General features: G+C 45.3%; 1 protein-coding gene across 3 annotated transcripts; it reads right to left on the bottom strand.

Moving 5' to 3' along the window:
- Nucleotides 1-1,856: 1,856 nt before the first annotated feature.
- Nucleotides 1,857-19,116, bottom strand: Grsf1 (G-rich RNA sequence binding factor 1). Of its 3 annotated transcripts, none has more exons than XM_032916224.1 (10): nt 18,237-19,116; nt 16,243-16,399; nt 14,966-15,121; nt 13,995-14,138; nt 12,710-12,845; nt 8,373-8,557; nt 6,990-7,111; nt 6,120-6,255; nt 5,522-5,597; nt 1,857-3,055 (listed from the first exon to the last, which is right to left on the bottom strand). In XM_032916224.1, exons 1-9 carry the CDS (start codon nt 19,026-19,028, stop codon nt 5,548-5,550), a joined length of 1,878 nt encoding a protein of 625 aa, XP_032772115.1. In that variant the 5' UTR covers nt 19,029-19,116; the 3' UTR covers nt 1,857-3,055; nt 5,522-5,547. The 3 variants fall into 3 exon arrangements, with proteins under 3 accessions (XP_032772115.1, XP_032772118.1, XP_032772116.1); XM_032916227.1 differs by lacking the exon at nt 18,237-19,116 and adding an exon at nt 17,971-18,207; XM_032916225.1 differs by lacking the exon at nt 18,237-19,116 and adding an exon at nt 16,744-16,818.
- Nucleotides 19,117-20,529: the final 1,413 nt, after the last annotated feature.

Consider the following 20,529-nt stretch of genomic DNA (forward strand, 5'->3'; position numbering starts at 1 on the left):
CACTGCTGGAGTCCACCATCTGGACCCCACCATACTTCCCTGCCAGCGTCTGAAAGTTGTCTTCTGACCTATCCATACCATTGTCCATGGAGTACACGCTCACATACATGCAAATAAAAGATCAGTACTGTGCAACTGGAATGTATAACTTTAAATGACATCATGTCTAGCACTTGCTTATAGATACAGTAAGAATCAGTTTGCCTAGGAAGCTGACAACGGAAAGCCTGAGAACCGAGCAGCTGGTACATTAGTGGGAAGCACACTGCTCGGTGCACACCCTTTGCTTACTGCTATTTTCCAAAACAAACACCCTCCATTCTTTTCATATCAAGACTTCAAACTGGAATCTTCCTATTGCCTAACCCCCTAGTAAAAATCAATTTTAAACTTAGGCAAAAACCTAGGCAAACTTCCACCACGATGACATACAGGGGCAGTCAGTATGTAAAGACACGTAATGTCATTACTGAGCAGGAATTCTGACAAAAACACTAAACATCCCATTACAAGAGTTAAAACCCCCAAACCACTACCAACCGCCAAGAAGACGGCTACCGGACACTCATCCACCAAGCTGGGAACACAACAGTGCAGCCAGGTTTCTCTAAAAAGAACTGTCTAGCATTCGACCCAGCTAGCACACCCCACAGCACTCCCACACAGGCCACAGTACGGTGTGGTCACTTTATTCCCTCCCTAGCTTGTAAAAACACTTTCCCATCTAAAATCAGGATTTAGACGTCAGAGAAGTCCTATTGCCCACGCCTGTGGAACCTGAACTTCACACTACCATTACAAAAGGAAGATGAATCCTTTCCCATTCCCAGAAAAAGTTTAAATTAGTGTGCCAATTACAGGATATACCACCAGGTAGAATAAAAATCAACAGGTGGATCCTGCTGACCCTGCTGAGGGTAGAGGACGCTAACAGGAATGAATGCTGTGCTGACCAGTAAGCAGGGACATGGTGTGTCACCCACGTGTGGTGGCTTACACCCCTTCCCCTCTCCCCAGTGTGGCTGTCAGGAGCATCTCAGCCACAAAGGGACAGACCTCAGTCTCTTCCATCGCTTGCTTCCATTTCCCTCCCTTGCAGCTCCTTTGTCAGGAAGAGCATTAGACCACGGACACCTGCCATACACCTCACCCTGTTCCACCGTTTTTCCGTCTTTAAAAAGTTACAAGTTTAGGGCACAGCACAAGATTTCTCTTACATAGCTCAGGCTAAACTCTTTAATTTGTGATCCTCCTGCCTCAGCTTCCTGAGTGCTAGGATTATAAATGAACTTTTATTGAATTATGTGATTCTTTTTCAGTAACCACACTTGCTCTATCAGCGATCACTAATTCAGTGGTCCAAGGTTATGAGAAATACTGAAGAGAGAATGTCAGTTGGTAATTTCCCAGTGTTACAACCTGCTTTGTAGAGAACTCAGCCTCCAGAGAGCATGATGCATCCCTTCAAGCTTTTTAGAGACCCGCTGTGAGAGAGATGCTCACACCCTCATAGATACAGAACTCTAGACATCAACTCCAATGGTGTGGTCATTATGAAAACATCTCCATCTAAGTATATTGCTAAGCTGCTGAAGCCATGGCTTGTTTTGTTTCTGAGATACAGTCTCACCACGTGGCCCTGGTTAGCCCAAGACTCAACATGTAGGTCATTCTGGCCTCAGACTGAGAGATTCAGCCACCTCTGCCTCCACTGTGGGGGGATTAAAAGCTTACATGCTTCCGCACCCAACTCTAAGCCACACCTGGAAACCATCTCTCCTCATATTAATACATCAGGGCTTGATAAGTAAGTTGGCTCATACAGTCTAGTAACAAACACTCTCAGGTAATCTTCAACTTGAAACCTTCATTTATTGTCTACAGGACAGTAATTTTGCCCCTTAGCTGGTAATCCCAGGTGGTTATGTACTAAGCAACACACGTTTCTTCCAGGTCACCACCTCTGAAAGCTCAGAAAGTTCAATCTGAAGAGTGAGACTTCTTATCTCTTGGTGGCAGCTGTCACCCTGAGAATAGGAACAAGGCAAAGAAAATATACAGGACTTTGATTCTTCTACACAGGTATACATAAAGTTAAGTTTATTAATGACTATTTTTGAAGCCAGCCATTTTATCCAATATTTAAATAACAAGCTATTTAGTATTAAAGCAGAAGGTGCTGCCACAATGTGACAGAAATACAGCTCTAGCCATAGAACCTTCACACAATTATACATGAAATGCTAGTTTTATTTAAGCAAGGCACCCCTACTTGTTCTAAAATATGGGATGGCTACCCCACTGGAAAAGCAGAGGAGGAGACTTAAGATTGTTTCCCCCTATCTAGAGCTGGTTTAATTCAAGTGAAGCGATTAATGTCCTTACCAGTCTGGACTGCTTTGAATGTCACATTACGATTTCAAACCTAATAGCCTTAAGATTTGTCCAAAAAAATGTGAAGGAAGTTTAGGTTTCCAAGACACAGACAGGCACCAACGTCAAATGCTTTCAGGTCAAAGGCTTAAGGAGGCAAAGTGATTCTAAAGACAAAACTGCCGAGTGGTCACTTACACTCACTAATCTGTGGTTTGCTATTTTTTAAAAGTTCTATCCCTAAGTAATCAAATGAAAATCAAAATGAAAAAAAGCAAAACTGTTTGACCCAATCAGACTGGCTTAGTAAAGTTCTGAACCTCCTGCTGCTTTGGTGAGTGCTTGGTAAAAATACACCATTAATTTATTCCATGAGCTTTGTGTCAGAGCCCTCAGTCAGAGGCAACAACCGGGAGCAAGGATCTGAGGAGCAGCACTGGGTGGAAAGATCATCTCACGTCTGTAATATGGCCTCTGTCAGAAAACTCAACACACAGGCCCGACTTTCTCAACCACTTCTTAGATGAAAATGTACATGTGTGGCTTATTTCAGAGTCCCAGCCGCATCTTTCTCGGTGTAGACACAGCACTGAGACGCACAGATCCTTTCTCCAGCAGCCACTGCCAATCAACTCATCTTTTTATGCCAGAGATGTGCAAACGAGGTGCTTCCTGCTCCATCCTGAAATAGGACACAAGAGTGCGTGTTTACTCACAGTGGAACACATGTACACGTTTCCACACCACTTAAAGTCCAGCCCTCCCCAATTTAGGGCAAATTATCCCACAAATCAATTAATTTAGGTAAGAAAATCTAGTTAGGCATTAGTGCACGTACACAGTGTGGAATAAGTCAGAAATGAGCACAAAAATATATTCTGAGGAGAACTGAGGTAATATTACATATTTAGTGGCCATAACGAATCAGAGCTTTATGTCCAAAAACTGTATTACCTGTGTTTTCAAAACAGCTAAGTTCCTTAAAGAGGCCATCACTACTTTCAGAAAAATGATGGCGATACCATATATTGAAATACAACATGAAAGAAAAAAAGGCACTTTATATTTACATGAGAACGAATATCAAGAAACCTAGTAAAATGTTGCGGGTAAGTTAGCCTAAATATCCCACCATGTACTTCAGACGGAAACTTCTCTTACAGCCAGGTGCAGTGTACATGGCTGTAACCCCAGCATGTAAGACACCGAGGTAAGAGAATTACAAGCTCAAGGGCAGCTCAGGCTACATGACAGACTCTTTCAAAACGCCATAACAAACACACAAAAAAAAGGACATGAGAAAACTCAAACAGTGCCAAGTTAATTCTGACTCAGTGACAGCCCATGTTAGCACAGTGCCAACCCTCACCAGAGAAACTTCCTGCAGGAGACAGACTATTACAGGGACCCACCAGGCCAAAGGCAAAGACTCTACAAGTGTGGGTGACCCGCCTAACTGACAGAGGTAAGCACTGGCCCCGCCCCCTCTGGCTCAGGGAGCATCTCTTAAGAGGGGTGAGAAAAGGACAAGAGCCAGGGGCTCAGCACCTGCTGCAAGTGTCCTGTAGACATGGGGGGACGGCTGCACCAGTGAAGTCTCAGCACAATGGTTGCCTATGCAAGGCCTGCATAATGACAACAGCAGGTGACAAGTCAATGCAGATGGGGACATTTCACAAGGCTCCACCTCAGATCAAGAACTACGAGCAATCAACTGCTGCTGAAAGGGAGAACCAGTCTTTTCTAGAGATGAGACCTCAGGATATCCAATCCCAGACTTTCAGCCCTAACAAACACAGGCAGCTCTAGAAGGACTCTAAACAGAAGGGGTTGGAAGTGAGAGGGAGACTGTATGCGCAAGTGTGCGCACGTGCTCAAAACAATTATCAATGAAGTAATTAGTAATGTGAGAGGAAGGAGGGTGTACTGGCTGGTTTTGTGTGTCAACTTGACACAAACTGTGGAGTTATCATAGAAAAAGGAGCCTCCCTTGAGGAAACGCCCCCATGAGATCCAGCTGTAAGGAATTTTCTCAGTGAGTGATCAAGGGGGAAGGGCCCCCTGTGGGTGGTGCCGTCCCTGGGCTGGTGGTCTTGGGTTCTCTAAGAAAACAATCTGAGCAAGCCAGGGGAAACAAGCCAGTAAGTAACATCCCTCCGTGACCTCTGCATCAGCTCCTGCTTCCTGACCTTCCAGTCCTAACTTTCTTTGGTGATGAACAGCAATGTGGATAAACCCTTTCCTCCCCAACTCATATCCTGGTCCTGAAACCCTGTCTAAGGGGAATATGGGAGGAATTACAAGAGGAAGGAAGGTTAGAAAAGATGTAAACATAGTTTTAGTACTCGAGTACGAAACTCGAAAAAAAAAACCTTACGGGTATGTATAGACCTTATAACTGAGGAAATGTACTTAAGTTTTAAAGGAATGAAAAGCTAATGTAAAATACATGTTCTCTGTGTTATGAATACAGCTATTAAAAGTAATTATTCAATTAGTTTACCAGTAGCATGATGTGAGGAATTATGCAAAAATATTCTATACAAAAATAATGCTTAAAGCCACTACAAAATCACATTTCTAAGAAATTTCTTAGTTATGATTCACAACCATTACTTTGATTTTTTTCTGAAAAGAGAACCATAGTGACAAATATGACATTTTAGTTTCTTTAAAAAAAAAAAAAAAACAATTATAAGAACATGTTTGTTTTACTCTCAGGTGTGGGTCTGAGGCTGCCTCAGACGGCCCACAGCAGCTGACTGTGATTTGCCTCGTGCTCTAGCAGGGCTGTGGTTTTGCCATCGGCAGGTAGTTTCTGCAATCACGTGACATCTGGAATTTCGGGTCCTTTTCAGAGGGTGAATAAATGCTAGAGCCACACAGATGGGCTGTTGGCGGACTGTGGCTGGTCACTGGTCTTTGGGAGGGTTAGCTGCTGTTTGATATTAGTTGTGGTTGAAGAAGAAACAAAAAGACTCAGGGATCGTTCTCTTCTACTCAGTGTTGCGGGGGTGAAAGGGTGGAGAAGAGTGGAAGACAGACGAGCACACAGAGCAGAAAGATCCAGTTACAGAGAATGGCTTCTACCATGCTACCACTTAGTGAGTTGATTACTAATTACTTAATCACAGCTGTACTTAATTACCTTATCTTCTGGGGTCTGTTCAAGTCTTATTTTCCTTTAGGACATGAATTTAGGAACAGCTCAATATACCTATGTTCTGAATAGTTAAAAAAAAAAGTTAGTTTTGCAAAGTCTGAAAAACATCAAAGCCCCTTTTAAATCATACTTCAGACAGCCGCACAGACCCTTAATCTTTAATTAAAAAGGAAGCTAAGTGTGATGGCACGCGGCGACACCCCCAGCTATATCTCCAGTTGGAGCTCAAGTGGAAGCTGACTTGCTCCCCACTTCCATTTGAGGCCAGCCCAGACAACAGTATCCATCCCAAAATGATAGTAGTAACTGGGTGTGCTGGTCTACACCTATAGGCCTGGTGCTTAGAAGCCTGAGGAAAGAGAACCCAAAATTTAACATTGGTTTAGGCTACAAAGTGAGACAGCCTCAGACTCGCCAAATAAAAATTAGAGAAAATATAAATATGCAAAATAATCAGAGACAAATTTGAATCTTTTAGCTTCAAGTTGGTAGTAGTAAAATAATGCAATTCCCAAAGGAAAACTCTAGGCCAATTCCCAAATGCACACACAGCAGCGTGACAGGAATAGTGGGCCAGACTTACGGACATGCGACCGGTCCTTGAGCATGGCAGCAACAGCATCCTCATGGGTATCAAAGTGCACGTCAGCTTCTCCGGTGGCCTTCCCGCTGGAGCTGTACTCCATGGTGATTCTCACAGGCTTCAGTGGGGCAAAGAACTACGAGGCCAAACAAAGAAATGAACATGAACTGTGGCTTCCCCTCTTTCCCCTAGCTAGGAATACAGTGGTACACTGGGTCATGATGCTGTAAAACGGCCTGGGAGATGACTCAGCAACCACCCCTTAGATGACCTCTGACCTCCATACACACGCCATGTGCACCCTCCTCTTCTCACCACCTCTCCCCCCAAAATTCCACACAGTAGTTTTTAAAAGATGTTGCCAAGTGGCAGCAAAACCAAATTCCCAAGCAACCTTGAGAACAATCATTACTCCAGTCTGTCGCTGACGGAGCTGGGTTCAGGTGCATGCCGTGCAGTTCCACCTTGTGACAGGACACTGATGTCCCGGAACAAGCAACAGCTGCTGTGTGCTGTCACCCAGGTCTGTGCCGGAACTAACGTCAATGATCAAACCCCCGATCCTGATTACAAACCTCCCTTACTGGCTCCATAAACCCGGATGGTTTTTGCTCTCAATTATGATAATGCAAGGGCACATGTTTTGGAAGTGAGAGGGTCTAACTACTCTGCCCTACCTACCCTCAAAGTCCCGGGCGCATGCACCGGTCCTGTGTAAATCACAGCTACAGAAGATGGGGCAAGCTTCAGCAAGGAGGGAGATGCTAGAGGAGGACATTCCAGAAAGTTTCCCAACATCCCCGAAATGAATCACGTCCCACCCACATTAGACTGCTCAAACCTACGGAGACGACGCTTACTGCCACCCACATTTATGATGTCTTGGGCATTGGCTTGGAAAGGCAGTCCTCTCATGTGGACAAAATGCAGGGACGGCACAGCTCCAAAGTCAACAGCCTCTGCCAGTTTGTCTGACATCTCCTTAGGCAACTCTGAGGAAGAACAAAGACTCGTCAAGGACACAAGGCTTCCTGAGCTATTAGCAGATTATAATTGGGTAAGACCTTTAAGTCAAAGTCCGCAATTCATCTTGAACCAGAGCACACCGGCTGTATAAAGGCCGAAACCTGAAATTTCTGCCACTTAACAGCTGTCACCAGAACAACCATTAAAAGCACTTAGGACTTCAAACCATTCCCAAATGAAGAACTTAACTCATGTGACCAGACAATAAATGGTCAACTAAATTGCAAAACTGGAGGCACTGTCTCTGTTGTAGGTGCTAATATATATCAAATTCAGTGTCGGGAAAGCCTAGAACATCGGATTTGTAAACATTTCCAAATTCCAAAGATCCCACAGAAAGAATTAGACCCAGAGCAAACAGAATTCCTTAGTTCATACACCTGTTCTCATCTGAAGCATTTTTCCCACTTTGGCTTGGGCACTGACACTTTACTTTGGTTTGTTACATCTGCACTACCTAGCCTTTGCGGCAGTCTACAAAACGACCATGGCAAAGAGAACCATGGAGTGAGTGCCTGCCTGCCTGCCTGCCTGCCTGCCTGCCTGCCTGCCTGCCTGCCTGCCTGCCTGCCAGGGTGATCACTCAGCCTCTAAGAGCCCCAGCAGAGGTGGCTGTTCCATTCCCACCTACCTTCTAGCCTCTGAAGTACCATGTGATACACGCACACCACAAATAATAGTAACAAAAACTAATACAGAGGACTTGGGGATGACGGCTCAGTGATTAGCATACACTACTCTAGCTCAGTATGTACTTCTCAGAGCTCGGCTCCCAGCACCCCTTTTGTGTGGCTCACTTCCAGCTCTAGGGAAGCCATTTGGCCTCCATGGAACTAGCACATTGTGTAGACACACATATGCCAATTAAAACTTTAAACACCAATAATGTAAAAACTAACAAGAGCTGTCAGTGCAGACTGTTCAGTTAGTAAAGGCAGCCACTGCCAGCACTGATGACCTAAGTTCTACTCCTGGGTCCCCTGTTAGGGAACCAACTCTGCAGGCTGTCCTCTGACGTCCACACATGCGCACGACCAAGCGGACTTACATACATAATGCACACAAAATACATACAATTCTTTTTTATTTAGAAACATTAAACCTTTGTGTATATAGATTATTAACTCAATCCCCCTGTTCTGAACCTCACAATTTCATACAAGCCGGCTATGAAAACAGCTTTAACAAACCCTAAAGGTGCAAGGGTCTGAAGAGACAGGACATTACCTATCTCTTTTTCACTTTCAAAAGCTGTCATGGGCCGAACGTCCTCATTAACTTCATGTTCCTCAAACACCACTTCTGGTTCAGTTATATATTTGGTAGTAGGAGAAGACACCATTTTCTTTCCTTTATGAGATCCAACGTGTGTGCGAACTTCATTCCTTCTGCTTGGAAATATCTCTATGTATCTAAAACAAAAGGGAATATAAAGTAACTTACGATAAAGACGGTGTAAGGCAAACTTAAAATAATAATTAATTAGATCTGTGTGACTAGAGGGATGGCTCATCAGTTAAGAGCATTTGTGCTTCTCCAGAGGACCCACTGCTCAGTTCCCAACACCCACATAGGGCAGCTCCCAATCACCTACAGCTCCAGCACAAGGGAGTCCAGCACCCTCTGCTGGAGTCTCGGAGCACCTGCACACATATATGCATTCACCAGTGCATGCTTACTCCAGTATTTTTTTAAAAAAATTAATCAGGTATATATATATTTCCACAGCTTATAAAACATGGACATTCAAGGATGAGGGCAAGAATAAAAATCCATTACATATTACTTTATGAGAATGTTTTTTCAGCAGAATAGGGCAACATGCTAATTTTAATCATTAAGACTTTTGCCCCCCCACTTTCTGCCGCCGCTCTGTAACACCAGCGCTGCCTCTCGCTTGCTGAGCTCCAGCCGAAGGAGAAGGGGATAAGTAAGGAGGTGCCCACACCATGTCTCATACAAAGCAGACTGCCCGCAAATCCACCAGTGGTAAAGCATCCAGGAAGCAACTGGCTACAAAAGCCGCTCGCAAGAGTGCGCCCTCTACTGGAGGGGTGAAGAAACCTCATCTTTACAGGCCTGGTACTGAAGCACTCGGAGAAATCAGACGCTATCAGAAGTCCACTGAACGTCTCTGATTTGCTAGCTCCCCTTTCAGCATCTGGAGCAAGAAATTGCTCAGGACTTCAAAACAGACCTGCGCCCCAGAGTGCAGCTGTGGGTGCTTTGCAGGAGGCAACTGAGGCCTGGCTGCTTAGCCTTTGTGAAGATACCAACCTGTGTGCTATCCATGCCAAACGTGTAACAATTATGCCAAAAGACACCCAGCTAGCACGCTGCATATGTGGGGAACGTGCTTAAGAGTCCACTATGAGGGGAAACATTTCATTCTCAAAAAAATATATATATATTTTCCCTCTTCTTCCTGTTATCAGTAGTTCTGAATGTTAGATATTTTTTCCATGAGGTCAAAGGTGCCTAAGTCTATGATTGCGAGTGGAATCATAGGGGACAGAATCAGGGATTGGCAGCTTCTCCACATTCATTTGTGTGTGAATTTTTAATATAAATGCAAGATGTAAAGCGTTAATGCAAGCAAAATGTGTCAGTGAGCATATTTCAACAATTCGACTTGATAACTATTATAAATAGATCTATTAAAATTTTCTGGACAATGCCAGCATTTGGGTTTTTTAAAAATAAGTAAATTTCTTATTGATAGCAACTAAATGGTGTTTGTAGCATTTTATCACACAGTAGGTTCCATCCGTTCACTAGGGTTTTCTAATGGAAGTGCATGTTTTCAATGTTGTCTGTCTTCTGTGCTGCTCCTGTAAGTTTGCTATTAAAATACATTAAACTATTAAAAAAAAAAAAAAGACTTTTGCCCCCAAATAGCCCTTATGTGTGTTTTATGTATATGGTAGTTTTCATTTATGCAGTTTTTAAATGCTTTTCAAAGAGCTTATTAAAGTTTAATTCTCACAGTACTTACATAACCGTGAGCTCCATGTTTCAAGGGAATAATTTATAAACTAACATCATACCCCAGCTACTTATAAAAGAAAATATGTGTGAACAGACATAGATATTTTATAATAATACTCTTTTTCTTCATGAGAACTAAAGTTAAGTGTGTACACACACACACACACAGTTACTGGAAGTTGGACATGGGAGCCAGGCATGGAAGCTGGGCGTGGCGGCACACGCTGTAACCCCCCACTGGAAGGGTGATGGCTCACTCAAAAGTTCAAGGCCGGAGTAGGCTGCACAACAAATTCTATGCCGGCTTGAGCTACAGTGAGAGCCTGTCTCAAAACAGAAATAAAATCTCCCAAGATCTGTTTGCTATTTGTTCTCAGAAGGTTCTTGGACTGGACTTTTAAGCATCTAAACTTGGAACTAAATAATCCTATTCTTTTTTTAAAGTAAGCATGCCCTGTGTCTTTTATTAATGAAAGCAAACTAATACAGTATTTGTATTTCCACAACAACCTCAAGGGCTTACAGTTCAATCTTGCATAGTCAAATCTATACAAAATGCTGAAAGCTACGAAGATCTACATAACGTAACTAAGTGGCTAATGAGAAATGTCAAAATTATCATAAATACTATGAGGTACATTGACACATAGCCATAATCCCAGGGGTTGGGGGTGGAAAGGAAAAGAGCGGAGAGGTTCAGGCCAGCCTGGGCTAGGCTACAGATGAAGTTGAGGGGGTGGTGAGATGGCCCAGTGGGCAATGGCGCTTGTTGCCAAGCCACTGATGTGCGTCTCCTCTATAGAACACACGTGTCAGAAGGAGAGAGCCAGCTCTTCCATGATGTCCAGGCTGTCCAAATTCTACAGACCAATGTGCTTGCAAATGAACACACAAACACAAGTAAGTAATAAAATTTCCTTTAAACTAGTGTGAATTCAAGGCCAGCCTGGGCTACAGAGTAAGTGAATACGCTGGAGTTCGGCTCACTGATGACGTATTTCCCCTAGGATGCTCAAAGCCTAGGTTCCATCTAGAAAACCACAGGAAAGACAGACAACTAAGAACACCATGCTTTGAACGACAGCGGTGCTGACATAATATTCAGGAGGCCAGGGCAGGAGGTTGGCATGCTTGAAGCTAGCCCAGTCTAGTCCATTTAGCAAGGTCCAGGCCAGTCTAGGAGACACAGAAAACTCTAGTGCCAGTGTTTAAGACACTTGCTCTTGCAGGGAGCCAGGGTCAATCCCCAGCACTTACACAGTGGCTGACAACCATGTCTAACTCCAGTTCCTCCAGATCTAACAAGAAGCACACATGTGGTGCACACACATGCATGCAGACAAACCATTTGTACACATAAAAGAAAAATAAATACATCTTAAAAAAAAAAAAAAAGACTTGTGCCCAAAAGAACCCAAGGAACTTTGAATCAATTCTTTAAGGGGATCCTGAGGGCTGGAGAGATGGCTCAGTGGTTAAGAGCACTTGACTGCTCTTCCACAGGTCCTGAGTTCAAATCCCACAACCACATGGTGGCTCACAACCCTCTGTAATGGGATCTGATGCCCTCTTCTAGTGTGTCTGAAGATAGCCACAGTGTACTCGTATGAATAAAATAAATAAACCTTAAAAAAACACCACACGCACAACTATCTCATTGCACAGACTAATAGAAACAGATCCCCTACCTCATTACTTACTCTCTGACATCATATAACCATGTCAGTGTACAAGACAACTAACCGAACTTCTTCAAAAGCAATCATAATTCTAAAGAGAGGGATGGAGCTAGGGAGAAAGTTCAGATGGCTAAGTGCTTGCAGCACACGCATAAGGCTGTGGGTTTGACTCTCTAGATCAACGTAAAAGCCAGATGTGGTGACAGATCTTTAACCTCAGAGCTGGAAGGAAGGAGAAGGGAGGAGGCAGTTGGATCCTAAGGGCTTGTTGGCCATCAGTCTAGCTACTCTGCAAGCTCTGGGTTCAGTGAGACACATCTCAAATAAATAGGTGGAGAGAGACAGAGGACAATGCAGTGTTAGCTAACCTCTGGCCTGCAGGCTCCACATATGTATACATGAGTGGACAAGCACACCTACAACATGCACACACATGAATACACCACACACAAACGTACATAAAACAGAGAGGAACTTTTAAAAAAAAAAGTGGATGTGCTCTAGATTAATAAAATTAATAATATATCAAAAGTACTGTATAAACTTCTTGGATTCTGATTCACACGAGTCAATTATAAAGATATTTTTGTTACAGATGGAAAAATGTGATTATGGGTAGCTGATAGACAGTAAGATAGTGCTAATCTTGTCGGACATAAAAATATTGTGGTTATGAAAGAAAATTTCTTTAAAAACCATTCTAAAAAGATGAGCACAGCTAGACTTGAGTTTTACAGGACTATCTTTCACTTAGAACTCAACGTATCAGAGCAATTAATTTGAATGATGAGCATTTAGTGGTTCACTGTGGTACCCCTAGTTTAACACATTTGCGTAACATCACAACAATGGTACAGTGCACTCATCAAAATGACCTCGCGCCTCTGCTTCACTCACCGGTTACCAATCTCTTCCCTGTGCTTCAGAAGCGCTTGGTTGGCCATTTCTGGTTCTTCAAACTGTACATAGGCTTCCCCTGTTTTTCTTCTCCCTCTATAGTCCATCACAAAAGTGATGTCTACTATGTTCAGTCCTAGGATACAAAAAATGTACATATTAGTGCCGCCAACAAGGGCTTTCTTCATCGGACTTAAGCTTACTCTTGCACTAAGACATTTAGATACTATTCACCAACCCCAAAGCTGTACACCTTCACTGACAATCAGTCACTATGTAATTAAAACCTCAGTGCTTGTCAGCAGCCTGTATACAAATGTATACAGAGTTTTCCTTAGTCTTTTGGGGGGCAAGGGAGACTGGTTATATTTTAGGGGACAGTTTTTAAACAAGCCAAGTTACTCACAGGTATATTTTGTGGCCAGAAGCTAGATAATGTTTCCTCTTCTAAGTTTGGATATCTAGTATCCACATAAACGCCATAAGTGGCGACGGATCTTTAAAATTATCTTCCCCTGGTGCTGAGATTATAGGTGTGTGCCGCCATACAGTCTGCGTGGTACTGGGATCTAACAGGGCTTTGTGAATGCTAAGCAAGCATTGCACCAACTGAGCACATCCCCAGCCTCTGAGCACATCCCCAGCCTCTGACTACATCCCCAGCCTCTGACTACACATCCCCAGCCTCTGACTACATCCCCAGCCTCTGAGCACATCCCCAGCCTCTGACTACATCCCCAGCCTCTGAGCACATCCCCAGCCTCTGACTACATCCCCAGCCTCTGAGCACATCCCCAGCCTCTGAGCACATCCCCAGCCTCTGACTACATCCCCAGCCTCTGACTACATCCCCAGCCTCTGACCACATCCCCAGCCTCTGACTACATCCCCAGCCTCTGAGCACATCCCCAGCCTCTGACTACATCCCCAGCCTCTGAGCACATCCCCAGCCTCTGACTACATCCCCAGCCTCTGCACATCCCCAGCCTCTGACTACATCCCCAGCCTCTGACTACATCCCCAGCCTCTGACTACATCCCCAGCCTCTGACTACATCCCTAGCCCAGACAGTTTTAAGTCAAGTAAGTGATTACTGTCTTGGAGCAATGTGAGCACTATTTTAAGAAAATAGTTTCTTCATAGTTAAACAACTGCTATGAAACTATTCTGAAAGTTGGCATCTCTAGAGATCTGCCTGAAAGACTGCAACACTTCAAAGGTACAAAAGGAAGAATAATGATGGGAAGAGACTAGGTCCAAACACGACGACATCATTGCCACCCACCTGCAAAGAAGTCCACAATGTCCTTTTCATTGCAGCTGTAAGGGAGTCCTCTCAGGCGGACCACACCGTCACTGAGTGCAGGCGTAGGCTTGACCTGTAGGCTCTTCATTAAGGCATCCACATCTTCGTTGTTTATTTCATACACTGCAAAGAAAAACACACACACAAGAGGATAAATACGCTATTCCTTGAATTCAAACATCAGTGGTTCTAATCTTTGTGAATTTCTGTCAAGAATTTAACAAGTAACACTCACTGAATATATACTGAGCTCCAGGCATAAACTATTTAATCCTCCCAACTTTTAAATGTAGGCAATACTTTTATTCTATAGATTTAAAAACCGAGATTGAGCCGGGTACATGGTTCAGCGGTTCCAAATGTGCTAGAAGCCAAAGGAAAGACTCAACTTCCTAGAGCTGTCCTCTGGTGAACCCTGCATACATATCATATGTAAACACACACACACACACTCAAAAACCTAGTTTTTAAAAAAAGAAAGAGGGGGTTGGGGATTTAGCTCAGTGGTAGAGCGCTTGCCTAATAATAATAAGCACAAGGCCCTGAGTTCAGTCCTCAGCTCCAGAAAAAAATAAATAAATAAAATAAAAAAGAAAGAGAGCAGAGTGAAGAGATGTCTTTTCTAAGAGGACCCAAGTTTGGTTTCCAGCAACCAGATTAGGTAGCTGCTAGTTCCAGCCACAAGGGATGTGGCACTTCCTGTTAGGGCCCCAGCACTCATATACATATTACACATACAGCACACACACACGCACACGCTTCACTTTCACAAGCTGTAAAATAATACCGAAAATTTGGTTTGGAAAATGGAAGAATGAAATCTAATTAAGTAAGCTAAGATCTTTAAGATGTGTAACATTTAACCACTACCATTATTAAAGATTCGATCATAACTGCCTTGAAAAGTTTAAAGCCTAAGGACCCAGAAGTCAGGCCCTGAGCTCACACACCTTCCACATACCGCTGCCCCATGTACATCCGGTGCTTTTCCAAGGCCTTCTGTACATCCTGCTCGGACTCCATTTCAATCAAGGCATCGCCCCTCCGTTTGCCATCTCTGTTCAGGAGGAAATGTATTCCATTCTCACTGTTTCGGATTCTGCAGTCTAAAAACGCATGATCAAAGTCATTTAACACAGAAGTCAAAGTTGTGTCCCAATTTTACCCATCACAACAATGCAGGAGCCAAAAAATGCCTACCGAATTCTTCAGTTTTCAAGATTACTTTTATTGTATTATTTCCCCTCCCCCATCATCTCCCAGATTCTGTACAGAAACTCGGGCACTGAAACCATTCTACATTCTAAATGCTAATGACGGTGGCAGACTAAAAATGTTCCAAGTTAAAAAGGATAGTCCCATACACCTTTCGTTCAAGCACTCGGGAAGCAGAGGCAGGCAGATCTCTGAGTTTGAGGCCAGCCTGGTCTACACAGTGAGCTTCGAGACACCCAAGGCTATACAAAGAAAGTATGGGGGGGGGCACATAAAAAGAAAACCAAACCAAGCCCAGAAGCTCATTACTTCCCGACCATTAAACAGCAACTGCTGCTTACTCTTACTGTCTCCCTTTAAAAACAGAGCCATAAAGTACTTTCTGCAAAAGTAATCGATACAACAATCTACCTTCCCCCTTTATACTGAAGACAACCTTACACTGCCCATTTCTTATGCAAATCCGACACGTAATTGGTGAGTGGCTTATAGAAAGTCTGATTCACATGACACCATCATGTTTACAGGTTTAAGAGGAAGGCTTAAAATCACAGTCAGGGGGTTGGGGATTTAGCTCAGCGGTAGAGCGCTTGCCTAGCAAACACAAGGTCCTAGGTTCGGTCCCCAGCTCCAAAAAAAAAAAAAAAATAGAAAAAAAAAAAAACACAGTCAGATAGCAGCAATAAAAACTGACCACAGTGGGAAAGCACTCACACGTATTAAAGAGAACTCAGTTCAGCGTATGAGTGTATGACATGGACAGCTAGCTACTCTTCCACAGACTCCTTGGGCAGGTCTGGCCTTTAGTCATGCACATAGTAAAACCGATGTCACACGCTGTAATGTCCGCATTACTTACGTCTTTATACTCTTCGTCTTAAATCTGTATGTAGTACATATGGCACCCACAGCAGCACATCGTATGAAAAGGTAATCGGCCGGAATGGGACCATTCCTCACCTCAGAGCTGCCTCCAACCGAACTGCTTATTTAAAGCACATGGAAGAGATACCTGAGAAAAAGTTGAGGACATCTTCCACAGTGCAGGACCAGGGCAAACCCTGAGCTCGAATGAGGTAAACATCATCCACCTCTTCTCCTAACTTGGATGGACTCAGTTCGTACTCAGGTAGTGGTGGGAGGTCTTCCAGGTAGGTAGTTTTGGACTCCTTTCAATAAAGAAGAAATGGAAAGGACATTCCATTGGCAACCTATTTAGGAAAACGCTTACCTGTACAAACAGGTGCAGGTGAGATTATTTCAGAGGTGAGAAACACACTTCTCCACCCTCTGGTTCTGTTTCCTTAGACGAGGTCTCTCCATGTGGCCCAGGCTACCCCAAACGTACCACCATCCTGCCACAGCCCCCAGTGCTGGCTATAGACTAGTTATCCCAGCATGGTTGGTTTATATTTATATTTTATGTCCTAAGGCAACATGTAAGTACATTCTGGTGATAGTACTCCCACTAAAGGTAGTACTACAGAGTAAGCCATACAACAACAAATTATACCGTTTCACTGAAAATTGCCCCAAACACAAAACACATCATCAAACCACCATCTTGAAGCATTATCTGGAACAAGGCAAGAAACAGAACAAGATGTCGTGTTAAAAGTATCAAATATTGTAAATTAAAAAAAAAAAAACTATGGGCGAAAAAAAGAAAAGATGGAAGATATAAAAGATACGACATTCCAATTTGATCCGAGGGGAAGTAGTAGCATCTGAAAAATAGTAAACACATTTTTCTAAAATGGACGGTAAAAATAAAAGCCAAAGGAACACATAGTAGCTGGCTGTTGGGCATTGGGCTCTATGAAGGGATACTTCACTTGGTAGGCAAAGGAAGTTAATAAAAAGACATTGGGACGTGGGTAAATGTCTTGAAAAGACTAATGTAAGAGCAAGTGAATAAGGAAAAAGACAGAAAAGGCAACAGCAGAGACAGGCGGCAGGGGGCTCAGACACCGCTACTTTCCCTGTTTCCCCAGAATCCCATAAACATCTCAGGCTTTTACAGAAAAAAACAAAGTGCAGCAGAAAGTATTGGGCCGGGATTCAAATCAATTAGCTCAGCTACTGGCAGACAACAGCCATGCAGATGAACCACCCAGATATCACTAATTCAAACAGACTGAATTAAGATAAACACGGCCCGTGACATTAGGGGTTAGGTAGCCCAAAGTGAACAGACCCTTCCCAGATGCCACATACACCGCAAGAGAAATGTCTCACATACACAGAGGACAAAATATTTGCAATATGAATTCTTACAACGTCTTCCTGAAAAGACGGGGAACGATAATGAAAAAGATCGTGGAGTCACACTGATGCCCCCAAACCCTCACCCACGGACACCCCTGCCCCACACACGTTTTCTCCCAGTTTCCCACGGTCTCCCCAGCAGCTCTCCGCGTCTGCAGAGTCCCGCTGCACCAAAGGTCCTTCTGTCAAGGCGAGTGGACTTGCAGAGGTGACCTTCAGTCAGGTGGACGCCCGAGGACGCGAGAGAGGGGCGCGCGGGGGACGTCCCCAGGCTAGCCCACGCTTCCGTGCGCGCGGAGCTGCGCGTCGGTGGCCGGCCCAGGAGGCCCGAGCCGCCCGGCCTACCGCTCCCACCGCACGCACAGCCGGCCCCGACCTTCCGCGGGCTCCGGTCTCTCAGCTTCACTTCCAGCGGGCATAAGGCTAGGGGGTAGGCGGGGTGGGGGGCGTCGGCGGCCTCCCCAAAACCTACCATGGGCCCGGCGGGAAACAAGGCCTCTACATTCACCCCAGCCACACTTACACTGCCCAACCGCCCAGACTCGGAGGGAACAAAACAAGGAGAAGAGCCGGGGCCCGGAGAGCGTCCCTTGTTCTGGTGCCCAATAGGAGGACGGAGCGGGAGGGAGGCGGGGGTGCGGTGCGTGCCGCGGATCCCCGGGCGCGCACGCGAGGCGCTCGCCGACAGAAGGACGCGGGCGCGCGGCCGCCGAGGGTCCCGCGCGCGGAGACACGTACCTGGCAGTAACCCCGCGCCGGGCCGGCGGCGGCCGCCAGCGATCGCGGAAGCAGCGGGGCGCGCAACGCCGAGTAGGACGCGGCAGCCGCCGCGGCGGCGGAGGGCCGGACAGGGACGGGACCCGCCAGTCTCCCGGCGGCCGCAGGCCCGAGCTGCAGGCCCCGCGTCTGCGAAGCGGCGGCCGCGGCGGCCCCGAGGAGTAGCAGCAGGCGGCGGCGGCCAGAGACGCCGGACGGGAAAGTGCCGGCGGCCGAGTAGAAGGGCAGGCAGGCGGCACCGGTTCGCCGGCAGCTGCTGCAGTTGCAGCCGCAGCCCCGGAGCAACGCCCCTAGCACCCAGCGCGTCCCGGCCATGGGCTCCGGAGGCGGCGCGGGGCCTGGAGGTTGCCGCTGTGGCGCGAGCGGAGGGGAAGTGGAATCCAGGGCCGGGGAGGGGGAACCGGGCACATGCGCCGCGCGCACCCGGGGCTGAGACGAGGCTCGGAGGCGGAGGACAGCGGGCGGCTCCGCCTGGGCTCCGCCCTGGGGGCGGGGCTTCTCTCCGGGTAAGGGTGTGAACGGGGTGACCTGAGAGCCTTCAAAGTGGAAGCCTTCCCAGGCCCTCCTGCTCAGGTTAGAACTGAGGTCTGCCGGCCGCCCTGAAGATGTTTCTGGAAGGAATGTGATACCTAGCTCCAAAATGTTTTGGGAGGACGCTGAGGGGGCCGTTGATACCCTCAACCTCGAAATACGTGCAGAAGGCCAACTTTGTTTTGAACGGAAGCACTGACTTTGTATGTGTGTGTAATACATGTGTATATTAGATGTATATTAGATCTATATTAGGGATATATTAGATATATTAGATAAAAGAAAGCCTTCCTTAATGAGACAATACTGTCACAAGTGGAGGTGTCGAGATTTGCAAATAAATGAATGAATGGTCGTGCAGTTTTCTCCTGTGGCCAGGATCTGTCAAAGGCAAAAAAAAAAGATAAAGACAAATGGGAATACTTAGAATAAAAATATGAAGAAGAGTCTGATTGATGGTGGCAGGAGTCGGGTAGGGAGAAATCGCTGTGACCGCGGTGTAACTTGGTAACAGGGTAATCGCCTAGATCACCCCAACCTCCTCCTGGGCGTGAGGAGACCAATAGAAGGCTATCATGGAAAATGTTAACATATTTCAAACTTTTCGAAATTCAATCTTTGTTCAATTTCCAGAAGTAAAGAAATCGCTGCATTTTCTAGTGTTTCATCTTTACCCCAGTGACAGCTCTAAAACTTTTTTTTTTTTTTTTTTTTTTAAAGATTTATTTATTTATATATATAAACACTGTAGCTGTCTTCAGATACACCAGAAGAGGCATCAGATCTCTTTACAGATGGTTGTGAGCCACCATGTGGTTTGCTGGGAATTGAACTCATGACCTCTGGAAGAGCAGTTGGGTGCTCTTAACCACTGAGCCATCTCTCCAGCCCCGCTCTAAAACTTTTTTAAAAGTTAACACCGTAACAGAAGTCACCCTATGGCACTCGTCTTAAAACAATAGGGCTTTTTATTATTTTTAATGTATTAATATATGAATGTAGCATTGGATCCCCTAGCATTGGAGTTAGAGACAGCTGTAAGCCATCATGTAGGTGGTGGGAATTGAACCTGGGTCCTCGGAAAAATCAGCAACTGCGCTTGACCAGTAAGCCATCTCTCCAGTCCCAATACGGACATTTTAGCGCATCAGATCCCATTACAGATGGTTGTGAGCTACCATGTGGTTGCTGGGATTTGAACTTGGGACCTCTGGAAGAGCAGTCAGTGCTTTTTTTTTTTTCCTTTTCCTTTTTTTCGGATCTGGGGACCGAACCCAGGGCCTTGCGCTTGCTAGGCAAGCTCTCTACCACTGAGCTAAATCCCCAACCCCTGCAGTCAGTGCTCTTAACCACTGAGCCATTTCTCCAGCCCCCACATATACCCCCCAATACAGACTTTTTAAGATAACATTCTGACAAGTTACCTCTGAGATATTTAAGATTGTTGTGTTGGGCTGGAGTTTCGGAACACCAGACCTTAAAAATTGTAGCACATGCTTTGAATCTCAGCACTCGAGAGACAGAAGCAAGAGATCTCTGAGTTGAACGCCAGCCTGGACCACAGGGCAAGTTGTGGGCCAACCAGGGCTGAGCAATACTGTCTCAAAAAGACAAACAAACAAACAAAAAACATTTTTAAAAACTCCACTGTAAATGGCCCTGTTGGGGGGTGGGAGGGTGTGAGTCCACTTTCAGCAAACACTCTTAATCCCTGACACATCTG

The sequence above is a fragment of the Rattus rattus genome, chromosome 11, assembly GCF_011064425.1.
Source record: "Rattus rattus isolate New Zealand chromosome 11, Rrattus_CSIRO_v1, whole genome shotgun sequence".
In the NCBI taxonomy this organism is placed as follows: Eukaryota; Metazoa; Chordata; class Mammalia; order Rodentia; family Muridae; genus Rattus; species Rattus rattus.

Bases quoted from the DNA above. Each gene is read 5' to 3' on its own strand.
- Grsf1 (XM_032916224.1), bottom strand. From the start codon at position 19,028: ATGTATTACACACACATACAAAGTCAGTGCTTCCGTTCAAAACAAAGT. The intron at 15,122-16,242 runs GTATCTCTTCCA...ATGCGTTTTTAG, and splicing joins TGTCCTCAACTTTTTCTCAG to ACTGCAGAATCCGAAACAGT. The intron at 12,846-13,994 runs GTGGGTGGCAAT...TTTGTATCCTAG, and splicing joins CATTGTGGACTTCTTTGCAG to GACTGAACATAGTAGACATC.